Here is a 27,902-nt window from a genome sequence, read left to right as displayed (position 1 = left end):
TCGCTCTAGTGGTAGCATGAGACGTAGTCTACAACCCACACAAGTGGCTCAGGTAGTACAGCTCATCCAGGATGGCACATCAATGCGAGCTGTGACAAGAAGGTTTGCTGTGTCTGTCAGCATAGTGTCCAGAGCATGGAGGTGCTACCAGGAGACAGGCCAGTACATCAGGAGACGTGCAGGAGGCCGTAGGAGGGCAACAACCCAGCAGCAGGACCGCTACCTTCACCTTTGTGCAAGGAGGAACAGGGGTAGCACTGCCAGAGCCCTGCAAAATTACCTCCAGCAAGCCACAAATGTGCATGTGTCTACTCAAACGATCAGAAACAGACTCCATGAGGGTGGTATGAGGGCCTGACGTCCACAGGTGGGGGTTGTGCTTACAGCCCAACGCCGTGCAGGACGTTTGGCATTTGCCAGAGAACACTAAGATTGGCAAATTCGCCACTGGCACCCTGTGCTCTTCACAGATGAAAGCAGGTTCTCACTGAGTACATGTGACAGACGTGACAGAGTCTGGAGACGCCAAGGAGAACGTTCTGCTGCCTGCAACATCCTCCAGCATGACCGGTTTGGCAGTGGGTCAGTAATGGTGTGGGGTGGCATTTCTTTGGGGGGCCGCACAGCCCTCAATGTGCTCGCCAGATGTAGCCTGACTGCCATTAGGTACCGAGATGAGATCCTCAGACCCCTTGTGAGACCATATGCTGGTGCGGTTGGCCCTGGGTTCCTCCTAATGCAAGACAATGCTAGACCTCATGTGGCTGGAGTGTGTCAGCAGTTCCTGCAAGATGAAGGCATTGATGCTATGGACTGGCCCGCCCGTTCCCCAGACCTGAGTCCAATTGAGCACATCTGGGACATCATGTCTCGCTCCATCCACCAACGCCACGTTGCACCACAGACTGTCCAGGAGTTGGCGGATGCTTTAGTCCAGGTCTGGGAGGAGATCCCTCAGGAGACCATCCGCCACCTCATCAGGAGCATGCCCAGGCGTTGTAGGGAGGTCATACAGGCACGTGGAGGCCACACACACTACTGGGCCTCATTTTGACTTGTTTTAAGGACATTACATCAAAGTTGGATCAGCCTGTAGTGTGTTTTTCCACTTTAATTTTGAGTGTGACTCCAAATCCAGACCTCCATGGGTTAATACATTTGATTTCCATTGATAATTTTTGTGTGATTTTGTTGTCAGCACATTCAACTATGTAAAGAATAAAGTATTTAATAATAATATTTCATTCATTCAGATCTAGGATGTGTTGTTTAAGTGTTCCCTTTATTTTTTTGAGCAGTGTATGCATATATATATATATATATGTTAAAAAAGCATATATAGGGGGCGCTCCATAGTGCATAAAAGTATTTAATAAAAATAGACAGACGTACAGAATCAGATTAAACTCGTACCGCAAGGTAACCAGTGTGGGCTGGTTACCACATGATTTCACAATAATCTCCCGACAAAGGCTGGAACCAGAAGTCACCTAGTCCGTATTGGAATCCTCACCCTGCCGTTAGCTGCTGCCTTTTGAGGGCCGCGAGTAGGAACACATCAGCCGTGGACTTCGGGATTCAACAGCCCCAGCGAGTACATGCGTCAGTTAGCTCCGCCTTAACGCGTTTCGTCATCGACTTCGTCAGAAGGCTGGAGTATCTGACGCTGTGATCATCTTTTATAGATCAAGCCCGTGAAGTTATACATAATTATACATAATTACAATTCATTTTTACTAAATAACGGCATTGGACGCCTTAATCAGATCCAATCCATGTTGGTTATTAGACATTGATCGATAGAAGATTTTTATAAAGAATCACTTACACTCCGATGGTATCTCCAAAGTGATATATATATATATATATATATATATATATATATATATATAGTTAATTAAGGATAAATAGCATGCGGCCACTAGGATTGATGTAATTAGTGCCTCCAAGCCGTATTTTAGAGTAACATTCATTAGTTCCATAAAGTGCATATTACCTACAGATATTCCATTATTATCCTATGAACTAAATTCAAGACCTCTTTGATAATCAATGTATATTTTTATTTTTAATGAGTGTTTTTAATGATTATTTTTAAGAATTATTTTTAATGATGTCATTTAATTTTTATATTTTATTTGTTTTTCGTTTTTTCTATAAATATATTCCTAATCGGCTAATTGAGAAAAGGTGTTATTTCAAACCCTTCATTTAGACCCTTTGGTTTAATGGTGTTAAGGGTTAATATCCAAAAGGTTTCCCTTTTTTCCAGATCTTTCTCTCTATTACCTCCCATTCTATTTAACCTTATATGTTCTATACCTTTGAAGGATAACTTTGTGGGGTCACTGGAGTGACAATCCTGAAAATGTCGCGGAATACTATGATTATTAATTTTATTTTTAATATTTCTAGTATGTTCTAAAATACGTATCTTCAGCATCCTTTTAGTCTTACCTATGTATTTATAACCACAGGGACAGGTCAACATATAAACCACAAAGGTGGTGTTGCAATTAATAAAGCTCTTCACATGGAAAGAATTACAATTATTACTATCCGAAAAGGTGGTCTTATTTTTATCCATTAGTTTACAAACTTTGCATCCTCCACACGCATAGCAACCTTTCAGATTCTCTAAAAAATTTTGTTTTTCCTTTTGTTCTTTTATTGGTTCTAATCGGCTACGGGAAACAAAAGATTTTACATTCTTGGCTCTCCTAAAGACCACACCCGGATTTTTAGGGAGAAGGGTGTGGTCTTTAGGAGGATGGGGCACCGAGATCCTGAAGCCCTCCACCAGACCACTCCCAGGAGACAGGCATGCTACCCCCGGGGCACAGGGACCATGCCGGTGAGGAACAGGTACAACCTTGTGGATGATGAATGTGACTCCCAGCTCCCCCTGCTCAACAACAAAGCCTTCTGCATTGCATCTACATCTAGGCGAAGGTGAGCCCGGGGCACTGGCTGTCTTTCCGCTATTATCTGTTTCTCTCCTGTCACTTCTGACTGTCCCTGCTGCTCACTTGCTGATTCTCTGCTAAACTCTTGCTGTCTGTGTCTCTCTGCTGCAGTATGTCTCTCTCTGCTGCTCTCTTGCTGTCTGTGTTTCTCTGCTGCAGTCTGCCTCTGCTGCTTCCTTGCTGTCTTTGTCTCTCTCTGCTGCAGTCTGTCTCTGTCTGCTGCTCTTGTGCTGTCTGTGTCTCTCTCTGCTGCAGTCTGTCTCTCTCTGCTGCTCTCTTGCTGTCTGTGTCTCTCTTTGCTGCTCTCTTGCTATCTGTCTGTCTCTCTCTAACTGCTGCAGTCTGTCTCTCTCTATCTGCTCTCTTGCTGTCTGTTTCTCTCTGCTGCTCTCTTACTGTCTGTGTCTCTCTGTTGCTCTCTTGCTGTCTGTGTGTGTCTCTCTCTGCTGCTCTTGTGCTGTCTGTGTCTCTCTCTGCTGCTCTCTTGCTATCTGTGTCTCTCTTTGCTGCTCTCTTGCTGCCTGCCTCTCTCTCTCTCTGCTGCAGTATGTCTCTCTCTGCTCTCTTGCTGTCTGTTTCTCTCTGCTGCTCTCTTACTGTCTGTGTCTCTCTCTCTCTCTCTCTCTCTCTGATACTCTCTTGATGTCTGTGTCTCTCTCTCTCTGCTGCTCTCTTGCTGTCTGTGTCTCTCTGCTGCTTTCTTGCTATCTCGACTGCTTTCTTGCTGTCTCTGCTGCTTTCTTGGGGGCATATTTACTATGGTGTGAGTTTTTAGAAGTGGAGATGTTGCCTGTACCAACCAATCAGATTCTAGCTATTTTCTTCTAGATACAGCTAGATAAATATTAAGTCGAATCTGATTGTTTGCTAAGGGCAACATCTCCACTTCTAAAAAAAACTCACACCTTAGTAAATATATCCTTTGCTGTCTGTTTTTTTCCTGTGGGGGCCAATTTATTTTTTTCTTGTGCAGCGTCTGCACATGCATCCCAAAGTTGTTATTACAGAGTTGCAGTACAGACCCAGACACACACACACCAAGAAGTGTATTAGATTTGTTAGGTGTGCCTAGGTGGTTATAGGGGGTTGACTAATCAGACACAGATGAAACGTATGGGAGCTTTGCTGAAAGTGATTGCGTATAGAGAAGCTGAATTACTCACATTGGAGGCCATACACAGATGATCTGCACCTAGCTAGATAAACCTTGCATTTTCGGACAAACGGATGTACACCAGTGAGGTGCACTGAAGAAGCAATACCATAAAGTCACAAAAACAACTATAGCAAAAGTCGCAAGGAAGCTGCAAGTTCGTCCAACTCAGAATCAGGCCCTATGAGGATGGATCCCACTCCCTTGACAGACCCCACCCCCTCAACAGACCCTGCCCCTATTAGGGCTGCTTCTATGAATTTCCCGGGCTGGTTTTTGACCCCAATCCGCCCCTGAGTGTATCATATAAATGTGAATTGTGAACTTGGAGGTTGCTAGTAAAGCATAAAAGCAAGAAACAGGGCAACTGGGCAAAACCATTTTGCACTGCAGGGGGGGCAGATGTAACATGTGCAGAGAAATTTGAATTTGGGTGGGGTGTGTTCAAACTGAAATCTGAACTACTGTGTAAAAATAATCATATGTTATCCTGCCGCCTGGGAAGTTGCCATGGAGCTCAAGGGAATCCTATGCAACGTCTCCCCTTGCTGAATTCGCATAAGTGTATGGGGACCTCAAGTATACCGGGGTAGGTTAGGGTTTAGGCCGTTGCGGGTGTGTGTGTGTATGTGTGTGTGTGGGGGGGAGGGGGAGGGCTGGTTTAGGCACTAGGGTGTGGCTTAGGGTTAGACTGTGGAGAGGGAAGATTAGGGTTAAGCACTATAAAGGGGAGGCTAGGGTTAGGCTACGGGGGGAGGGTTAGGCTGTGGGGAGGGAGGGTTAGGCATCAGGTAGGGAGATTTAGGGTTAGGGGAGGGCAGGTAGAAGGTTAATACTGTATACTTACCACACTCATGTAGGGATTTTGAGCATCAGGATGAGCTGTCTGTATTCTGACCACCGGCATCACAACTAACGGCCTCCCATATGTATTGCTATTTATCAAGTGATTTATGTTCTTGAAATATGCATTAATGGCTTATTCTGCATGTATACAAAAAGGAATAAGTACCCTCGCTATGTAACAAAGACAGACAGGAGGAGACATTGGTTGCAGCAGCCATCCCTATAGTTACCAGCGTTTGTGGGACTATTTAGCAAACTCAGAAAAACACAACTTTTCTGACCTTTTCTCTGTTGGCTAATACTATTAGCCCACCTACAGCTCAGTGTACCCCATCTCTAGCCTAGTATCCCCCCTCTCGCCCCTATCTCACTGTGTCTCCTTCTCATACAGCCTAGTGTCTCCCCAATCTGCCCACTGCCCCATCTAACTGCCTCCCTGCTAGAACCCCCAGCCAGTCCAATCACAGTTGTCCCTCTCATTCAGCCTAGTGTTCCCCTGCCATCACCATATCACTGCCCACTTCACATCCAGCCCAGTGTCCTCCCATCGCACTGCCCCTCCCGTCCAGCCCATTATCCAACTGCATATCACCTGTATTCTATGTGTATTCTAAGTCATGTACAGTATATCAGTGTATGTATTGCTGTGTCATTTCTATGTATATCTCTCACTGGGGTGATTCAGCTATTTTTTACATAGTGCTACTCAATGGGCGCTCAATATAGCAACTCAATTGCTTTGGGCACCCATTAATTATCAAGCTTGCCGTGCCTAAAAACACCTGCTACAGTCCTCTCTGCCCCCTTTGTCCATGCTCCGCTTTCTATTGGCGGGATGTACTAAGCATTTCATCAATGATGTGGTACATCTTGCCACACATTGCTTACATATTGTACATTTCGGGTATGAAGTGGCGCATCTACACACTGGCCATGATGGCACTCACCAGGGGCGACAGCAAAGGAGGGGCGCTGCCTGGTGGTGCCACACATGGCCAGGGGGAAGATTTTTAGAGGCAGTACCTGTGTGTGCCTCCCCTGCAGTGACGGCCGGCAACATGTATAGCTGGCAGCAGTGGCAGCCAAAGTTTCTGGCGCCGGTGTCCGGCACGGCACCACACTAAACTCAAGAAACACTACATATACTACAGCTTCCAGCAGCTTCCGGCAGCAAGGGCTGCTGGGAGCTGTAGAATATGTAGATTTTCTGGATTTTAGTGACGGACACCGGTGCCAGGAACTGTGGCTGCAGCTGCTGTCAGCTCTACAGGTTGCTGGTGAACCCTGCGAGTGAGGCCGCAGGGCTCCCTGCTGTCCGCACCGCACTTCACGCCTCCCGTTCCCTGCGTGGCACTGTCTGCCTACTGCATGTCGCTGTCCTGCTAGTGACTTCGTCCGGAGAGCTGGTGAGTAACAGAGACAGACACACATACACGTACATACACTCACAGACACACTCACTCTCTTCTAAGAGGCTCTACCTGGCGCAATGTGTATAAGGGGCTACCTGGCGCAGTGTGTATAATGGGCTAACTGGTGCAATGTGTATAAGGGGCTAACTGTCGTAGTGTGTATAAGGGGCTACCTGGCACAGTGTGTATAAGGGGCTACCTGGTGCAGTGTGTATAAGGAGCTACCTGTCAAATGTGTATAAGGGGCTACCTGGCCCAGTGTGTATAAGGGGCTACCTGTTGCAGTGTGTATAAGGGGCTCTACCTGGCACAGTGTGTATAAGGGGCTCTACCTGGCGCAGTGTGTATAAGTGGCTCTACCTGGCGCAGTGTGTATAAGGGGCTTTACCTGGCGCAGTGTGTAAAAGGGTCTCTACCTGGTGCAATGTGTATAAGGGGGTCTGCTCTACTGTGGTGTAATGCGTGTAATGGGCTTTAACATGGCATAATGTGTGTAAGGGGTACTACTGTGTAGCGTAATGTTAATAAGGGGCTCTAGCATGTGGCATAATGTATATAAGCAGTACTACTGTGTATCACTGACCTGGTTTGGGAGTGTTGTGGACTCGGGGCTTCTTCCGATGACCGGGAAGAGGAACCGCCACTGGGTCGTAGTAGAGATGGCCGGATGTAGGTCTTCCTCATGCAGAACTAAGACGGCAGGCGGGAGGCCCAGAGGAATTCTTGTAGGTCTCCTGTAAGACAAGACTTGTAGAAATAATGAAGGCTGGGGTACTGAGATATTGGAGACACTGTGGTATTGAAGGCACTGAGGTACTGGGAGTACAGGGAGTGCTGGGAGACCCTTGGAGGCACGGAGGTGTTTGGAGGCACGGAGGTGCTTGGAGGCACGGAGGTGTTTGGAGACACCGAGGTGTTTGGAGGGACGAGGTGCTTGGAGGCACGAGGTGCTTGGAGACACGGAGGTAACTGGAGGCACGGAGGTGCTTTGAGGCGCGGAGGTGCTTGGAGGCACGGGGTGCTTGGAGGCACGAGGTGCTTGGAGGCACGGAGGTGCTTGGAGGCACGGAGGTAACTGGAGGCACGGAGGTAACTGGAGGCACGGAGGTAACTGGAGGCACGGAGGTGCTTGAGGCGCGGAGGTGCTTGGAGGCACGAGGTGCTTGGAGGCACGAGGTGCTTGGAGGCACGGAGGTGCTTGGAGGCACGGAGGTAACTGGAGGCACGGAGGTAACTGGAGGCACGGAGGTAACTGGAGGCACGGAGGTGCTTGAGGCGCGGAGGTGCTTGGAGGCACGAGGTGCTTGGAGGCACGAGGTGCTTGGAGGCACGGAGGTGCTTGGAGGCACGGAGGTGCTTGGAGGCACGAGGTGCTTGGAGACACGGAGGTAACTGGAGGCACGGAGGTGCTTGTAGGCACAGGATGCTTGGAAGCACAGGTTGCTTGTAGGCACAGGATGCTTGCAGGGACAGGATGCTTGGAAGCACAGGATGCTTGCAGGGACAGGATGCTTGGAAGCACAGGATGCTTGCAGGGACGAGGGAGCTCTGGATCATAGCTTCCACAGGAGAAACGAAGATACTCAGGCATCGGATCTCTGCCTGGTATCTGATTTTAAATTCCCCGCCCTAGCCTGATTGGCGGAGCAGGCAGGTGACGTCAGACCTGCTCCGCCTCCTTGCCCTTGCTTGTGATGGCGGCGCCCTTGCTTCCGGGAAGCCGCCGGAGAGCAGCGCCGACCCGCCGCTGAAGCCGGAGACTGACAGGGGAAGAGAGGCGCCGGGCAGACCAGGCCACCCGCAGGGACAAGCGCGGTCGCCGCTGCCCGAGGTTCGTGACAGTACCCCCTCCTCCAGGAGTGGCCCCTGGACACTTCCCGGGCTTAGTCGGATGTCTGGAGTGGAAGATCCGAATCAGACGAGGAGCCGTTACTTCAGTAGCCCCAATCCAACTTCTCTCCTCAGGTCCATAACCCTTCCAGTCCACCAAGTACTGTAATTTTTTATGAAGATAACGAGAGTCCAGAATAGCTTTGATTTCAAACTCCGCTCCAGCTTCTGCCACTACGGACGTTGGCCTTGGGAGTGCTGAGTGGAATCGATTCAGTATGAGGGGACGGAGTAGAGAAACATGGAAGGCGTTAGGTATGCGAAGATGGGCAGGCAAACCCAGTTTACAGACCACAGGATTTAAGACTTGTAGCACAGGGTAAGGACCGATGAACCTTGGAGCGAATTTCATGGTGGGCACCTTCAACCGGAGATTCCGTGTGGACAGCCATACCCTGTCCCCAACTTTATATTGAGGTGCGGCTTGCCGTTTCTTATCTGCAAAGAACTTGTACCGAACAGAAACCTGCTTAAGATTAGCATGAACCTTTCTCCAAATTTGTCCAAAGTGTCGTAGAGTGGACGCTACAGCAGGAACCTCTATTATCGGAAGGCTTGGAAATTCCGGAACACGGGGATGGAACCCGTAGTTGACGAAAAATGGTGATTCCCCAGTGGAAGAATGAAACAAATGGTTATGGGCAAACTCCGCCCAAGGCAACAACTCCACCCAGTTGTCCTGTGAAGGAGAGAGATACAACCGAAGAAAAGTCTCTAGATCTTGATTGACTCGTTCCGTTTGTCCATTTGTTTGGGGATGATAAGCCGACGAAAACTTAAGTTTAATGTGTAGAGTTGAACAAAGGGCTTTCCAAAACCTGGCGGTGAACTGTACTCCACGGTCAGAAACAATCTCTTGTGGCAACCCATGCAAACGAAAATGTTCTCGGATAAACAATAGAGCCAGTTTCGGTGCTGTCGGAAGACCAGTCAAGGGCACAAAGTGTGCCATCTTCGAAAAACGGTCAACGATAACCCAAACGGTGTTGCAACCCTTGGAACAGGGCAAGTCAGTGATGAAGTCCATGGAAATGTGAGTCCAGGGTCTCACAGGGATAGGCAGAGGACGAAGTAACCCTGCAGGAGGCAGACGAGGAGATTTATGTTGTGTACATTGGGGACATGAATTAACGCAATCTTGTACATCCTTCCTCATGGTGTTCCACCAGTAAGACCTTTGCAGAAACTTGTACATCTTCTGAGCGCCGGGATGACCGGAAAACTTGGAGTTATGGACCCACCGTAGTATTCCTGGGCGGAATCTAGCTGGTACGGACATTCTTCCAGGAGGAGGAGCTGGAGTAGTTAAAGCAGCAGAGACAGAAACTGGATTCAGAATTAAACCCCGCTCCGGAGGTTCATCCTCGTCTGTGGGAACCTGTGAACGGGAAAGCGCATCTGCTTTAATATTGAGAGTCCCGGCACGGTACTTGATAATGAACGAGAATCGGGAAAAGAAAAGTGCCCATCTCGCCTGGCGAGGATTCAAACATTGTGCGGATTTGATGTACAGTAAATTCTTGTGATCCGTGTAGATGGTAAACACATGTTTAGCCCCTTCTAGAAGATATCTCCATTCTTCCAAGGCAGATTTGATTGCCAAGAGTTCCTGGTCTCCAATAGAGTAATTTCGTTCGGCTGGAGAGAATTTACGAGAGTGGAAGCCACACGGATGTAATTTCTTATCAGAGGAATGCTGGGAGAGGACAGCCCCCACCCCGACTGAAGATGCATCAACTTCTAAGAAGAAGGGTTCCTCGAAATTTGGTTGTTGGAGAACTGGAGCCGTCGTGAAAGCTAACTTTAAGCGAGAAAAAGCTACAATGGCTTCCGGAGGCCACAAACTAGGATTAGAACCCTTTCTCGTCAGGGCAGTAATGGGTGCAACAATGGTGGAGAAACCTTTAATGAATTTCCTGTAGTAGTTCGCAAAGCCCAGGAACCTTTGTATTGCTTTCAGGGAAAGAGGCTGAGTCCAATCACGAATGGCCGACAACTTTTCCGGATCCATGCGAAGCTCCGTCCCCGAGATGACATAACCGAGGAACGGAATAGATGTTACTTCAAAGGTACATTTGGAAAGCTTGGCGTAGAGATGATTCTCTTGTAAACGGTGTAGCACCTCTTTGACTTGAGTCCTGTGTTCGACAAGATTCTTGGAAAAAATCAGTATGTCGTCCAGATATACCACAACGCTCTGATACAGCATATCACGAAAGATTTCGTTGACGAATCCCTGGAAAACCGCGGGAGCATTACTAAGACCAAACGGCATCACCAAGTATTCGTAATGCCCATCTCGGGTATTAAAGGCAGTCTTCCATTCATCCCCCTCTCGGATGCGTATAAGATTATAAGCTCCTCTCAAGTCGAGTTTTGAAAAAATGCGGGCACCACGAACCCTATCAAATAACTCTGTGATTAGTGGCAAGGGGTATTTATTCTTAATAGTAATGTCGTTTAGGCCGCGGTAGTCGATGCATGGTCTCAACCCCCCGTCCTTTTTCTTCACGAAAAAGAAGCCTGCACCAGCAGGGGAGGAAGAGGGGCGAATGAATCCCTTGAGCATATTGGACTTAATATACTCCGACATGGCTTGAGTCTCGGGAAGAGACAGAGGATATGTGCGACCACGAGGTGGCGTCTTCCCTGGGACAAGGTCAATAGGGCAGTCCCAAGGCCTGTGAGGTGGTAACAGGTCAGCAGCTTGTTCCGAAAATACGTCCTTGTACCCTTGATATGCCTCCGGAATGTGCTCTTCATCCGTTTTGGAGGTAACACGGAGCGGACAAACAGGAGTAAGACAATTAGTGTGACAAAAGGAACTCCAGGACAGAATTTGTGACGACTTCCAATCGATGTGGGGGTTATGACTTTTCAGCCAAGGCATTCCAAGAACCAGATCATGGGGCATTTCTGGGATTACCAAGAGTTCCAAATCTTCCTGATGTAGAGCCCCGACCCGCAGCTTAACTGGCCCCGTGCGCCACATTATGAGACCTTTGGAAATTCTAGTCCCGTTGATAGCCGTCAGTGAAATTGGCCGCTCGATAGGCCGTAACTTTAAACCCAAACTTTGGGCACAGAAGGAAGAAACGAAGTTCCCTGCAGCTCCGGAATCCAATAGGGCTTCACAAGACCTGGAGACTGAATTGGAGACTAGAGTTACTGGAAGCAAGCAGTCCGAAGTTGGAGAAGCTTTTGTCGTAACTCCCAGCTTGACTCCTCCGGAACAAGCTAGGTCTGCCCGTTTCCCGGACGGACTTTACAAGATTTAAGAAAATGATCTGCGGCTCCACAGTAAAGGCAGAGTTTACCCTCACGACGACGCTGTCGTTCTTCCGGAGACAGTCGGGAGCGGTTAATTTGCATGGGCTCATCTGAGCTAGGTGAGGCCACCGGCCTAGGAGTAGGATTCCGGAACCTGGAACGATCCGAACGGTTACGTTCTCTTCCACGCTCCTGCATCCGAAGATCCACCTTGACGCAAAGGGAAATCAAATCTTCTAATGGATCCGGCAGATCTCTAGTAACCAGCTCGTCTTTCAGCCGGTCGGAAAGACCGTTCCAGAAGGCAGCTCTCAGGGCATCATTATTCCAGCGTAGTTCGGAAGCAATGGTCTGGAAATGAACCACGTACTGGCCCACGGAACGGGCGCCCTGCCGAACACGGAGCAAATCGGAAGAAGCAGTGGTCATTCTGCCGGGCTCGTCGAAAATCCTTCGAAAGGACGAGATGAAGTTGGTGTAGTTGGAAACCATGGGATCAGATCGTTCCCATAATGGAGACACCCAATCCAAAGCAGAACCTTCCAACAGAGAAATAATATATGCTACCTTGGACCGGTCTGTAGGAAAGTTGTGTGCAAGTAGCTCGAAATGTACCTCGCACTGGTTCAAGAAACCACGACAATTTTTGGGATTCCCATTATAGCGGGACGGAGTAGGCAACTGAAGGCGTGGAGTGACACCGGCCGATGGTTGAACATTGCTGGCAACGGCAACTGGTGCGACTGCTGGAACAGGAGCCGGAATTACTGAGGCCAGAGACGCCTGAATCTGATCCAGACGCCCGGACAACTGCTGGAGGTACTGCATCACCTGACCTTGTGCTGCTTCCTGACTTTGCACTCGAGAAGCCAGGTTCTGGATGGCACTAGAGTCCGTGTTCCGATCCCCCGAGTCCATGTGGCCTGAGTATACTATCACTGACCTGGTTTGGGAGTGTTGTGGACTCGGGGCTTCTTCCGATGACCGGGAAGAGGAACCGCCACTGGGTCGTAGTAGAGATGGCCGGATGTAGGTCTTCCTCATGCAGAACTAAGACGGCAGGCGGGAGGCCCAGAGGAATTCTTGTAGGTCTCCTGTAAGACAAGACTTGTAGAAATAATGAAGGCTGGGGTACTGAGATATTGGAGACACTGTGGTATTGAAGGCACTGAGGTACTGGGAGTACAGGGAGTGCTGGGAGACCCTTGGAGGCACGGAGGTGTTTGGAGGCACGGAGGTGCTTGGAGGCACGGAGGTGTTTGGAGACACCGAGGTGTTTGGAGGGACGAGGTGCTTGGAGGCACGAGGTGCTTGGAGACACGGAGGTAACTGGAGGCACGGAGGTGCTTTGAGGCGCGGAGGTGCTTGGAGGCACGGGGTGCTTGGAGGCACGAGGTGCTTGGAGGCACGGAGGTGCTTGGAGGCACGGAGGTAACTGGAGGCACGGAGGTAACTGGAGGCACGGAGGTAACTGGAGGCACGGAGGTGCTTGAGGCGCGGAGGTGCTTGGAGGCACGAGGTGCTTGGAGGCACGAGGTGCTTGGAGGCACGGAGGTGCTTGGAGGCACGGAGGTAACTGGAGGCACGGAGGTAACTGGAGGCACGGAGGTAACTGGAGGCACGGAGGTGCTTGAGGCGCGGAGGTGCTTGGAGGCACGAGGTGCTTGGAGGCACGAGGTGCTTGGAGGCACGGAGGTGCTTGGAGGCACGGAGGTGCTTGGAGGCACGAGGTGCTTGGAGACACGGAGGTAACTGGAGGCACGGAGGTGCTTGTAGGCACAGGATGCTTGGAAGCACAGGTTGCTTGTAGGCACAGGATGCTTGCAGGGACAGGATGCTTGGAAGCACAGGATGCTTGCAGGGACAGGATGCTTGGAAGCACAGGATGCTTGCAGGGACGAGGGAGCTCTGGATCATAGCTTCCACAGGAGAAACGAAGATACTCAGGCATCGGATCTCTGCCTGGTATCTGATTTTAAATTCCCCGCCCTAGCCTGATTGGCGGAGCAGGCAGGTGACGTCAGACCTGCTCCGCCTCCTTGCCCTTGCTTGTGATGGCGGCGCCCTTGCTTCCGGGAAGCCGCCGGAGAGCAGCGCCGACCCGCCGCTGAAGCCGGAGACTGACAGGGGAAGAGAGGCGCCGGGCAGACCAGGCCACCCGCAGGGACAAGCGCGGTCGCCGCTGCCCGAGGTTCGTGACACTGTGTAGCGTAATGTTATTAAGGGGCTCTAGCATGTGGCATAACGTATATAAGGAGTACTACTGTGTAGCGTAATGTTAATAAGGGGCCCTAGTGTGTGGCATAATGTATATAAGGAGTACTACTATGTAGCGTAATGTTAATAATGGACATTACTGTGTGGTGAAATGTTAGTAAGGGACACTACTGTGTGGTGTAATTTGAATTGGGGGTACTGTTGCGTGATCATGTCCCTTTTTAGCAAATGTCCCTTCCCTATTTCCAGTGTGTGTGTGGAGGTGGTGGTGGTGGTGGTGTTGGGGGAAGGGGTGGGGGGGTGGGGGGGTGTCAGTCCTTTACTTTGCCAGGGGTGCTCGGACACCTAGATACACCCCTGCAGGTATGTACTTACAAATGTTATGTCATTCGCAAAGGACAGCCCTCCCAATAAGAGGTGTTCTTTGCGATAGAAGGTCTTCAGTGTTGAGGACCTGGGAGCCCTTCTGCGCATGCGCAGAGGACACGGCAGCCACGGGGGGTTCTGTGAGGGATCTGATTGGATCCCTTTCGGGAAAATGCGGAAGGAAGCCAATAGGCTTTTATAGGGTAACTCCAGCAAAAAAGCTGGCTTTACCCACAGCATCCAAGTCCCAGAATGCATTGTGTTCCGGAGCTTGGTACATATGGGAGATGCGGTGGAAGTCCAAAAATGTCCATTTTCTTATTTTTAATCACATTTTCCCTTTAGTACATCCTATGTTATCTCATCTTTCTCTTTGGCCCCCTCCTCTCTATACCTCTCTCTCTCCTCTCTGTGCCTCTCTCTTTTCTCTATGCTTCTCTCCCAACCTCCCTCCTATCTGTGCCTCTCTCTCTCATTTATCTCTCGCCTCCCCCCCCATGCCTCTCTTTCTCTCTCAAGTAGGACCTTCGCTGCTGCTGCCGCCTCATGGACGTGTGAGGGAAGGAGGCACATACACAGCAGGCACAACCAGGGGCAGTGAAGCCAGGATATAGTGCTATGGATTGTTTGAGGAAGGGGGGCCCCAAATCGGTGTCTTGCTTAGGGCCTCATGAGGTCTAAATCCGCCTCTGCAGGTACTCAGGTAACGTTACAGGCTGATACAGGTTATATAGCAGCTGCCAAGGGCGTAGCTACCATAGGTGCAGGGAGTGCAGCAGCTATGGGGCCCAGAGCTGAGAGGGGCCCACCTCCCTGTCACATTTACATGTGTTATATACATTTTCCCCCATTGCGTGATAAATAGGGGCGCTTACAAACTTTTGCCTTGGGGCCTAAAATATATCTAGTTATGCCCCTGGACCTGATCATTGTAATGTGGTGTAAAATGAACTGGAGGGCAATATACTGTTACATAATATGAAGTGGGGTGCTGTAATTTGGCATCATTTGAACTGGAGGGTACGCTAATGTGGAACAGTGTGAACAGGGGGCACTGTAATGCAATGCCATAACTAGGCATTTTAGTGCTGTGTGCAAGAAACGGCATTGGCGCCCCCCCTTATGTAAAATATGGGCAGAGCGCGCCGTACGTGCGTAAAATAAAATTAGGGGCGTGGCTTCATGGGGAAAGGGTGTGGCCACAAAATAATACCAATTCATACTACGGTGCACAGTAGCGCCACTACACCAGGTAGAGCCCCTTTTACACATTACGGCAGTCAACGTCCCCTTTTTACACATTACGGCAGACAGCGTCCCCTTTTTACACACTATGGCAGACAGTGTCCCCTTCTTACACATTACGACAGACGGCGTCCCCTTTTTTACACATTACAGCAGACGGCGTCCCCCTTCTTACACATTACGGCAGACGGTGTCCCCTTTTTTACACATTACAGCAGACAGCGTCCCCCTTCTTACACATTACGGCAGACAGTGTCCCCCTTTTTACACATTACGGCAGACAGCGTCCCCCTTTTTACACATTACGGCAGCCAGTCCCCCTTTTTACACATTACGGCAGACAGCGTCCCCCTTTTTACACATTACGGCAGCCAGTCCCCCTTTTTACACATTACGGCAGACAGCGTCGATAGAGAGAGAGAGAGACAGACACTTATCATCTCTCCCCGCTGTCCTCTGTGACACTGGCTGGTGCTGCTGTGCTGTGCTGGGGCGGGCTGCGGCTGGGCAATGGAGCTGAGCGGCGCCTGCAGCTGGGGCATGTTGGCGGGTCCTCCCCGCTCTGAAGCTCCGTACAGTGGAGCTGAGGCTTGCGGCTGGGGCATGTTGGCGGGTCCTCCCCGCTCTGAAGCTCCGTACAGTGGAGCTGAGGCTTGCGGCTGGGGCATGTTGGCGGGTCCTCACCACTCTGAAGCTCCGTACAGTGGAGCTGAAGCGGCTTGCGGCTGGGGCATGTTGGCGGGTCCTCCCCGCTCTGATGCTTCGTACAGTGGAGCTGAGGCTTGCGGCTGGGGCATGTTGGCGGGTCCTCCCTGCTCCCATGCTCCGTAGTACGGAGTATGGGAGCGGGGAGGACCCGCCAACATGCCCCAGCCGCAAGCTGCCTCAGCTCCACTGTATGGAGTCCGTACAGTGGAGCTGAGGCGGCTTGCTGTGCTGGGGCGGTCTGCGGCTGGGCAATGGAACTGTATGGAGCTCTGATGCTCCGTATAGTGTTAAACAGGGCAGTGACTGTGCGCTCCCCAGGGCTCTGCGTTGTGTGCGAGGCCCCTCTCGCACACACCTAGTTACAGCCCTGCATGCCAGGATGGGGTGACTGCACTGACTGCCACCCACACTGCGCTCACAGCTCACATGAAAGCAGGTGCTGCTAATGCTGTAGCCTCGGGGGAAGCTGCACATCTGCATTCACTTTCCTTTACCCACTTCATACCAGCACTGATAACGCCCTGCATGGGCAAGTGGGGCCACAGCCAGGGGCCCCTGCCAGTTACTCCATCTACCTACTCCTTAGTGCTTCTTACTGGCACCAGAAGGGAACACTCACACACCGCTCCCTGCACATACTGTCACTGGCCCTACATATACCAGCAGCAGGTCAGTAGGAGCAGCATACATCCCTGCACAGGTGACACAGTGACTGCGACTGTACACTGTTAACACTCACCGTGGAGGCGGAGCTGAGGGGAGAGAGTCGGGACTGAGCCGAGGGGAACGAGTCAGGGCTGAGGGGAACGAGGAGGCGGCAGTGATAGGAGCAGACAGCATCCGTTAATGTGCGTCGCGGTACCGCGATGGGCAGGTCACGTGATAAGATGAGCGCGCAGCGCTGCTGTGTTCCCGGCTGGCGGCCGGTGTTCGGATCGCGCTCAAGCAGCTTTGTTCGGCTGTACGTGGATCTTGGTGCCCCGCGTGGGGCAGGCCGCTGCAGTCGCTGCATGAGAGGGCTGCTGGTGCTGAGACGCACGGAACCCGGCTCAGTCTGTCATTTGCTGTAAGGGCGGCCAATCGGGATCAAGGGGCATGATGCGCTCCTATCACAAGTGCGCTGTGTGCAGAGCTGTTTCTAGCCAATTTGGCTCCCAGTGCGAGATTTAAAAATGCGCCCCCCCATGACATAAAAAAATGTGCCCCCCCCACACACACACACACACCTAGATGAAAAAAAAAAACTTGCGCGCGCACCCGGCAAGGGGGCGTGGCCTCATCTAAATGTGTGTGGCCTCATTTAAATGGGCATGGCCTCGTCTGAAAAGACTACCTCACAATCCAGTTTTTGGCCCTGCTCCAACAGATCACGACCACCACAGGAAAAAAAAATATATTATATATTAATCCCCACACAGTAATGCCCCCTGCACCATATTATGCCACACACCGCAATGCCCTTGATACATTAAATCCCCACACTACGGCAGGCAAGAGTCCCCATTTCACACATTACGGCAGGTGTCCCGATTTTACACATTGAGAGAGAGAGAAAATACTTACAGAGGCGATTACCGCTCTTTGGCCCGCCTCACCAGTCGCTCCTCGCGCCGGCCTTTCCCTCTTCCTAACTTGGATCCCCTCTGTACTCCGCTCGGGGAGCGGTTGCACTGCTCGCCTGCCCCAAGAAACGGCCCTGGCTGTGTGCAAGGCACACAGCGCACACACCTAGTTACGGCCCTGCTGTAATGTGGCGTAATATATGAACTGGATCCATTATGTTATGATGTGAATTGGGGTACTGTATTGCATAATGTGAACTAGGGCACTACTATGGTTCAGAAAATAAACTAGGTCACTATTATGGGGCATAAAATAAACAACTGCTGCAGAGAGGTGTATCTATAGAGGCATTGGGAAAGAGCCCTCTTCAAAATGTTGCTATGGGGCCCACAAAGTACTGGCTACGCCCCTGGCATCTGCCACACTCATAAGGTCATAAAGATAAGGTGCAGATACTTCTAATTGATTTCTGAAATTATTTTGCAGATTTGCTGCTGTTTCTGGAATTAGTTATAAGGATAAAGAATGAAACCAGAAAGAAGGTGCTGGTGTTGCCAACCCTCGGGTACCCCACATAGATGCACTGTGCACATAACCCAATGTACTGTAATACATGACAATGGAAGGCTATGGCACATGTAACACTGGGAACACAACGTCCATGCACTGTCATGAGTCAGGTGGGACATGTGCCTCCAATAATGTGACGGCTCGGCAACGGTTGTTACAGGGTAAGAACATCATTAAAAAAATATTATTAATAAAAAAGGCACTAACTGACTTTATTTAATTTTTTTTAATTACGTACATATATTTAATAAGTACAGTAGGACAGCTTACAGGGAAAGTCTGTCCATGTCCAACCCATTATTTAAGATGGCATATGGAACAGTATAGTGGAAATATTTTTCAGTTACTTCGGGCTGACAGTACCCTACCAACAAACAAGCATCCAAGTGCTGCACCAAGGCACATGCCTAAGGGGAAATTCACTACTGACAACCTCGCATGCGACCCTGCGGGGCGCTTAATCAGCCGTACACGCTGCACAATGCGGCTGATTTGTCGTTCCTATTCGCTCGGATCAGACAAATTGGCATAATATCGTGTAAGAGTGTACCCAGAAGGCTGTGAACCATGGTGTATTTGTCATTTATAACGTAAGCGATATCGTCTAGTGCAGGGGTGTCAAACTTGCAGCCCTCCAGCTGTTGTTGAACTACACATCCCAGCATGCTCTGCCACAGATTTTCGATTTGGGAGTATTGCAACTGTGGAAAGGCATGCTGGGATGTGTAGTTCCACAACAGCCGGAGGGACAGGAGTTTGACACCCCTGGTCTAGTGTTTCCCCTCCCAGGCTGGCCGCCAACAGTGTGCATACACAATGTGCGATATCGCTAGCAATATCGCAGTGATGTCATGCAGCGGCCAGCCCGAACATGCAGCATCTGACAATATCGTCAGACTGAGCTGCATGCACAGACGACAGCGGGGTTCAAGTGCGCGCACACACACTGGTTGATATTGTAAACGATATCACTCAGGAAGGTAATAATTTGCGATATCGTCTACAAAATCATATGTATGTACCTTATGGGCCCTACATATTCGGCGACCCGCCGCCGAGCTGCCCAACGGCCGATACAACAGACGGGCGATCCGGCGGCGGAGGGGAGGTGTCGGGGAGAATGAAGTTTCTTCACTTTCCCCCATCACCCGGCTCCGTAGCGCTGCATGCTAATATGGATGGACGAGATTGTCCATATTGGCTTGTATGCATAAGTGACCTGGCACCAACGATGAACGAGTGCAGGGCCGCGCATCGTTCATCGTTGGTGCCTACACATTGAATGATATGAACGAGTTCTCATTCATTAATGAACGATAAAGTTTATATCATTCAGTTATATCGCCTAATGGGGGTCATTCCGAGTTGATCGCTCGCTACTTTTTGCAGCGCTGAGATCAGGTCAAAACTCGGCAAAACTGCGCATGCGTATGCACCGCAATGCGCAGGCGCGTCGTACGGGTACGAAGAGAATCGGTGCTGAGCGATGGATTTTACGAATAATCCATTCGCACAGCCAATCGTAAAGTGATTGACAGAAAGAGGGCGTTTATGAGTGTCAACTGACCATTTTCTGGGAGTGTTTGGAAAAATGCAGGCGTGTCCAAACGTTTGCAGGGCAGGTGTCTGACGTCAATTCCGGGACCAAAAAGACTGAAGTGATCACATCGGCTGAGTAAGTCCAGAGGTACTCAGAAACCGCAAAAAACTTTTTTGTACCGCTCGGCTGCAAAAGCGTTCACACACTTGCAAAGTGAAAATACACTCCCCCATAGGCGGCGACTATCTGATCGCTGCGCTGCAAAAAATAACTAGCGAGCGATCAACTCGGTATGACCCCCAATGTGTAGGGCCTATAAAACTGTTTTGGTTGTTTTGTATATGCACTGACGATTTACATTTATTTTCTTTAGCTGACACATTTTGCACAAGTGCAGATTATAGCGGCCAGACTACAGACAACCTTTAGATCCCATTAGCTAAGCAGCAGAGATGTGAGTGCAGAGTATGACGGGGAGGGGTCTGGACAGAGAGAGTAGGAGTGCTGCCAGGCCCTCCTCCTCTCCCCACCCAGAGGCCATTACACACAGCCGGGGGAAGTAGCTCGGGTGTGGTTTGTGTAGATAATCTTCTAGTTACACGTTCCTGCTGTCCCAGGCAGAGAGAGAAGAAGCCGCTGTCTCCCGCTGGTAAATTATCCTGGTAGGTGACCGATAAGCAGAGGATGCTGCGGGCTGGGATGGGGATTTATCTTTGCTATCTTTTTCTCCCTATGATGGCAGTAACACTATAACAAGTAGACTGTAGTGGCAGGTAAGAGAGGGACGTTACCCATTCCTGGTATCGTTCTGATGCAGACATTCTTTACTTGTATATTGATTGACAATCAAAGTGTTCTACAGCAGCTGTGGCGTGTGGAGTTTTAGTTTCATTAAATATTCAGAAACTTTTCCCTCTGATTGATTTGCTAATGTATTAATCATTGCTGTACACCTACACTGATGAATCTGTGCACCCTATGGAATACATTAAGCGCTACCACCAAGAGGTGGGTGTCACTACATCCTGTTGGCTCATTGCTAGTTACACGTGTTATGCACAAGAAGATTGTACACTGCTTTATAACAGTCCAGCACTCTCATCCTTTGGTCACTGTAACAAATACTTTCCGTTTTGTCCCAGCTGCCATTTGTGAGAACCACCACCAGGTGTTGCTTCAACAGGTTTATACAGTTGTTTCATAACTGACCTGTGAGAGCGCTATATATAAATATATATATATATTTAAATTATTATTATTATTATTATTATTATTATTATTACTACTACTACATGTTTTGTCTTCTCCCAATCGTTTTCTAGTTGTTAATTACCACTGATTTATTATGAAACTGGACTTGATAAGTGTTATACCATATCAGTAAATGTCTGGATAAAAAAGGAAAAGAAACCATAGCTCCTCGCTGATATAGGATTAACGTGCAGCGTTTGAGGGAGACGCGTTTAGCATTGATGTTACAGGGGAATTTCCCACACTAACATAACGGGCTATCGGGCAGGAAAACCTTTTTCACTTTTGCTTACATTCCACAGTCGTGTAATCAAAACGTTTTTCTCCTGAAATTATCTGCAATGTGCGCAGCTGCACAACACAAGTTTCTGACATAACTTGGTGATTAATTGAGATTATATTGCACCACAGCATGAGCAGCGCCGGACAGTGGGGCATACATACTGTACATGTCACACACGATAAATAGATGTGAGGAAAAGGGCCCTGCTCATCAGCGCTTTCATTCTAGTATGAAAGGGCAGAGCTGAGGAAAAGTGACTCCTAGTAGGGATTGCGTCACCAGGGAGGTTGTAGTGCAGGGGTATTCAACATGTGGCCCTCCAGCTGCTGTGGAACTGCAAATTCCAGTATGCCTTGCCTCAGTTTTGCTAGTATGGCATGCTGGGATGTGTAGTTCCATGGCAGCTGGAGAGTGGAATGTTGAATACCCCCTGGTGTAGTGGGTAAGGCAGTATCTAATAAACAGGTGCAGAGAATATGTGATGATATGAAGAAGAGTCTAAATAGGCGTTCTACAATACCTTGCTAAAGTATTCACCCCTCTTTGCATTTTTCATGTTTTGTTGCCTCACAACCTGGAATTAAAATGATTGTTTGAAGGTTCATAGAACATGGCTACAACTTTGAAGATGTTTTTTTTTTATTGTGAAGCAAACAACAAATAGGACAAAATAACAGAAAACTTCAGCGTGCATAACTATTCACCCTCCTAAAGTCAGTACTTGTAGCCACCTTTTTCGGCATTTAAAGCTGCAAGTCGCTTTGGATAAGTCTCTATGAGCTTGCCACATCTTTAGATTTTTGCCCCTTCCTAAAGGCAAAACTACTCCAGCTCCTTCATGTTGGATGGTTTCAGCTTGTGAACAGCAATCCTCAAGTCTGACGACAGATTCTCAATTGGATTGAGATCTGGGCTTTGACTAGGCCATTTCAACACATTTAAATGTTTCCCCTTAAACCACTCGAGTATTGCTTTAGCAGTATGCTTCGGGTCATTGTCCTGCTGGAAGATGAACCTCCGTCCCAGTCTCAAATCACAGGCAGACTGAAGACCCTTTTCCACTGTAGCACGGGTCACAGCCGTGTCGCCTGACACGGCTGCGACCCGTGCTACAGCCCCCTTTCCCACAGCGCTCACCAACCCGGCATATTGCTGGGTTGGTGACACTGCTAGTGACACAGCAGGGGCGGCGCTGGGAGATCACATGATCTCCCAGCGCCGCCCTCCCATACACTGTGAACGGTGACACTAGACAGCTTACCGGTTGAACACGTGTTCAACCCAGCTAGTTACCCGGGAAGGATTCCCGGATCACTTGATCCGGGAATTTGCAGCGGGACCCTTTTCCACTAGGGAAAAACACGGGTAAATGCGCGCCCCCGCGCATTTACCCGTTTTTAAGGAGCTAGTGGAAAAGGGGGTATTAAACAGGTTTTGCTCAAGAATATCCCTGTATTTAGCACCATCCATCTTTCCCTTGACTCAAAACTGTTTCCCAGTCCCTGCTGCTGAAAAACATCCCCACAGCATGATGCTGCCACCACCATGTTTCACTGTGCGGATGGTGTTCTTGGTATGATGGGATGTGTTGGGTTTGTGCCAGACTTAGCGTTTTCCTTGGTGGCCGAAAAGTAACATTTTAGTCTCATCTGACCAGAGCACCTTCCTCCATACATTTGGGGAGTCGTCCACATGCCTTTTGGCAAACTCAAAACGTGCCTTCTTATTTTTAACACTAAGTAATGGCTTTATTCTGGCCACTCTTCCATAAAGCCCAGCTCTATGGAGTGTACGGCTCATTGTGGTCACATGCGCAGATACCCCAATCTCTACTGTGGAGGTTACCTTTGGTCTCTGTGCTGCCTCTCTGATTAATGCCCTCCTTGCCCTGTCTTAGTCGCCACAAGAGGACTGGCCACCATCAGATCACAGGATCAGATCTGAATTAGGATTTAAAAAAAAAAAATTTTAAGACTTTTTGAACAAAATAAATGTATCAACTTGAGTTCTATTATTATGCAGTGTAGACCGCTGCAATCATTAAGCTGTTTAACAATAAACAAACAATATAAAAGGGAGGTACAGTAGCAACAAATCAGTGTCAATGATTGTAAAGCACAGCTGGCTTGTGTATTACATCTGTTTGGTAGGGGAGCAGCAGACCTTTGAAAAATGATTAAACAAAAACTGTTAAAGGTTTAAAACTAAGTGTTGATTACATAAACTTTGGCAAACAGTTGTTTCAGGGCGTTGGGTATGGCATGCCGGCGTCCGGGATCCCGGCAGTCAGCGTACCGACACCGGGATCCTGGCCACTAGAATGCTGGCAGGGGGTCGAGCACAACGAAACCCCTTGCGGCGCCTGTATCCTGACTGCCGGGGATCCCGATTGCCGGCAAAGTAACTACATCCCATTTCAGGTACACCTACCTCTCTTCAGGTGAAAGAACTGACTGATGAGCTATTCCCTCCATTTCAAAAGGTTGCCAAGTCACATGGTGGTGAGGGCTGGTTCTTCAGACACAGTGAACATTGAGACTGTTGAAAACTTTACAGGTTAGATACCTCTCTGAGTGTAACTAATGCAGGCCATACATCAATGGAATATTGGTGAATACCTTTGGAAAACTGGCAAAAAACAGCATTCTTCACTTGCTGATCCTGATAATTTCGGGATTCAGAATCTGTGAATCGGGAATTCTTTATTGAAACCAGGATGATCGAGAGATTCCCTTGTACCAGGACTTCATAATGATTTCTGTAACATAGGAGTGGAAATTAATAGGTCACATCATTTGAAAGAGGTGATTTTCCATCTTTCAAAAGAGGGAACACGGAGTGTGTGTGTGTGTGTGTCAGGATGTGGGAGAAAGATCACTTGCAATGCTCCCCTATATTCTGACTTGTAAACATCTCTGCAGTATTTTGCATGAAGGGACTAAGCTTAATTACCTCATTGTGGTCTTGGCGCACTGGTGTCATCAAGCAGTGCTTCGTCCTGGGTCCGAGCAACAACAGATAAAAGGGGCAACTTTTAGCTAAGCACCTGGCTACTTTTTGGACTGCTGCACCCAGCGATGCAAGTATGCGGGTATGCTCGGGTATGGAGTATCCTTAAGAATTTGGCAGCGGGTACGCAGTACCACCTGCCACACACTTTGCCATTACTACAATTATAATGTGCCACAAAGCAACAAGAGCATAATGCTTGGCAGCATAACGGATTCTCCCACTTTGTCAGGGTTACTGGGAGTGCAACAGTGGCTGTATTTTCCTGCTGTAATGGAGACATTACTATATATTATTATTAAATTGGGGGCATTACTATATATTTCTATTATACTGGAGGTATCACTATATATTTAAATTATACTGGAGGCATTACTATATATTTCTATTATACTGAAGGTATCATTATCTATTATACTGGAGGTATCACTATATATTTAAATTATACTGGAGGCATTACTATATATTTTTAGCCTTACCCCAGATTCCCCCCAAAAAGGGTCTGTGTCGTGTGGCCACGTCGCTAGTGTCATGTAGCCACTCCCACTAGCAGCATGCGGCCACGCCCCTCACAACACATGACCACGCACATTTTTCAGCACTCAGTACCACTAAGAAAATATTTCTACTTGCACCACTGGCTACACCCGCTTCTCTAAGCAAGTAGGTAGAACCCATGAGTGTGGCCTGTTAGTAGTTAAAACCGCTAGTAAATGCATATATTTCTAATACTAGGGCACCTGAGGGCCAAAGTGCTGAAAGCTATTCATGTACAATAGATAGCTAGGGCAAGTCCCAAGGCTGAGAACCTTTAAAAGTAGTTATGTTTAATTTAGAGTGATACCACTGCAACATAGATTTACCTTTTACCTTATGCAATATACATTTTTGTTATTGTTGCATTTTTATGGCTTAATGTAATCTGATTGTTATCCTTATCTTTTCATAGATTCCCATTAAAGCAGCATGGCACTTGTATGGGTGAGTATAACTGAAAACTGAAATCGGATGGGCTCTTGCTCTTTGTTACATTGGGAAATATTGGTTCAAATAACGAGTGAAAGCCTTTTCTTTTTATTTTTTTTTATTTTTTTTTATGTTCTCTTCATCATTAGTCATGTTTGAGATGTTATTGGCTCTCTCAATCCTGAAGGCTGTAGTCACTAACAGTTTGTAAAATAAGTCACGGATGGTGTTTTGGTCAACATTAGTGCCCGCACAGCACTGAGGTCATGGGTGTGATTCTCACCACAGCCCTGTCTGTGTGGAGTTTGTATATTCTCCCTGTACTTACGTGGGTTTCTCCCTCAGTGCAAACATATAATGGTAGGTTAATTGGATCCCTACAAAATATAGTCAGTTACTGCTATTTGGAATATCAAAATCTGCCCTTCTTGTTATAGTGTCTCTTTATTTCTCATACGTCCTAGAGGATGCTGGGGATGCTTCAAGAACCGTGGGGTATAGACAGGATCCGCAGGAGACATGGGCACACTTTAAGACTTTGGGTGTGAACTGGCTCCTCCCTCTATGCCTCTCCTCCAGACTCCAGTTAGATTCTGTGCCCAGTGAGACTGGATGCACACTGAGGAGCTCTCCAGAGTTTCTCAGAAAAAAATACTTTTTGTTAGGTTTTTTGTGTTCAGGGAGACCTGCTGGCAACAGGCTCCCTGCATCGTGGGACTGAGGGGAGAGAAGCAGACCTAATTCTGTGAGTTTCAAGGCTCTGCTTCTTAGGCTACTGGACACCATTAGCTCCAGAGGGTCCGATCACTTGGTGCGCCTAGCTGCTCATTCCCGGAACCGCGCCGTCACCCCCCTTGCAGAGCCAGAAGAGTAAAAGAAGAGAAGAAGACTTCAGTGATGGCAGAAGACTTCAGTGTTGAGGTACCGTGCAGTGGTCGCGCTGTGCGCCATGCTCCCACACACACACAGCGGTACTAGCAGGGCGCAGGGGGGGCGCCCTGGGCAGCATGAATACTGAAGTTTTAACTGGCAAATAAGTATATTAAAAGTGCCTAGGCACTAAATATAGACCCCCGCCAGTATAATTATGTAGATTTGAGCGGGACTGAAGCGCGCAGGTGAGGGGGCGTGGCTTAGACCTCACAGCTCTGACCAGCGCCATTTTCTCTTCACAGAAGCAGCAAAGACACTGGCCCTGACCTCCACACTGCTGTACAAGTACCAGGGAGGTCTGAGGCATTGTATGTAAGATCTCAGTACCGGGTTGTGAGCTGGCAAACTCCCTCTATGTCTTTCTAACAGGCTTCGCTGTGGGTCTGTCCCCTATAGCCCAGTGTGCTTGTAGGTGTCAGTACGTGTGTGTCGACATGTCTGAGGCTGAGTGCTCTTCCCAGGAGGAATCCGGAGTGGGGACAGAAAAGGAGGTGGGAGTGACCCTGTCGGCACCGCCGACTGCTGAGTGGGTAAATATGTTGAGTGTTTTGAATGCAAATGTGGCTTGGTTGACTAAGAGATTAGATAAATCAGAGTCTAAAAACCAGACATGGAGGAAATCCATGGAAGATGCATTGTCATAAGCTCAGACCCTTCGGGGTCACAGAAACGTGCATTTACCCAGATAGCAGATACAGATACCGACACGGACTCTGATTCCAGTGTCGACTATAGTGATGCCAGATTGAATCCTAAACTGGCTAAGAGCATTCGGTACATGATTGTGGCGATAAGACGTATTACATATCACGGAGGACACTGCTGTTCCTGATACTAGGGTCTGTATGTTTAAAGGAAAAAACCTGAGGTAACGTTTCCTCCCTCTCATGAACTGAACGCTCTTTTTGTTAAGGCTTGGGAAAATCCTGACAAGAAGGTACAGGTTCCCAAAAGAATTCCAGTGGCATATCCGTTCCTCTCGGGGGACAGGGAAAAGTGGGAGTCAACCCCCACAGTGGACAAAGCTCTATCGCGTCTGTCCAAGAAGGTGGCGTTTCCGTCTCCGGACACAGCAGCCCTAAAGGATCCTGCGGATCGTAAGCAGGAAAATACACTAAAATCCATTTATGTCACTACAGGTTCGCTACTCAGGCCTGCCGTTGCTTCGGCATGGGTGAGTAGCGCTATTGAAAAATGGGCAGATAACTTGTCGTCTGAGATGGATACCCTAGACAGGGATAGCGTGCTTTTGACGCTGGGTCATATCAGGGACGCTGCAGCATATTTAAAAGAAGCTGCAAGGGATATTGGCCTTTTGGGATAAAGGGCCAATACCATGGCTGTCTCGGCTAGAAGGGCATTGTGGATTCATCAATGTGGAATGCTGATGCTGACTCAAAGAAGGCTATGGAGTCTCTACCGTTTAACGGTAGTGTCTTGTTTGGTGACGGCCTCACTGACCTGGTATCTACGGCTACCGTGGGTAAGTCGTCATTTTTACCTTATGTTCCTGCGCAACAAAAGAAAACGCCCAACTATCAGATGCAGTCCTTTCGGCCCAATAAATACAAAAAAGGACGAGGATCCTCCTTCCTTGCTGCGAGAGGAAAGGGAAAAAAGGTCACAGGCTGTGGCAAGTTCCCAAGAACAGAAGTCCTCTCCGGCTTCTACCAAATCCACCGCGTGACGCTGGGGCTCCTCTGCGGGAGTCCGC

General features: G+C 48.8%; 1 protein-coding gene across 2 annotated transcripts in view; it reads left to right on the top strand.

Annotated features, from left to right (window-relative positions):
- The first annotated feature begins 20,250 nt into the window (after window positions 1-20,250).
- Window positions 20,251-27,902, top strand: part of ANXA3 (annexin A3) — an 87,785-nt gene continuing 80,133 nt past the window's right edge. The window contains exons 1-2 of one of the 2 annotated variants that reach the window (XM_063919574.1): window positions 20,251-20,408; window positions 25,239-25,270. In XM_063919574.1, the coding sequence (XP_063775644.1) occupies window positions 25,256-25,270 (15 nt within the window). In that variant the 5' untranslated portion in view covers window positions 20,251-20,408; window positions 25,239-25,255. Of the gene's footprint in view, window positions 20,409-20,464; window positions 20,520-25,238; window positions 25,271-27,902 lie in introns of those variants that run through there. The other variant, XM_063919577.1, reaches the window with a different exon arrangement.

Source organism: Pseudophryne corroboree, chromosome 1 (assembly GCF_028390025.1).
Source record: "Pseudophryne corroboree isolate aPseCor3 chromosome 1, aPseCor3.hap2, whole genome shotgun sequence".
Lineage (NCBI taxonomy): Eukaryota > Metazoa > Chordata > Amphibia > Anura > Myobatrachidae > Pseudophryne > Pseudophryne corroboree.
Note: the sequence above shows the minus strand (reverse complement) of the source record. Positions and strands in the feature narration are given on the sequence as shown.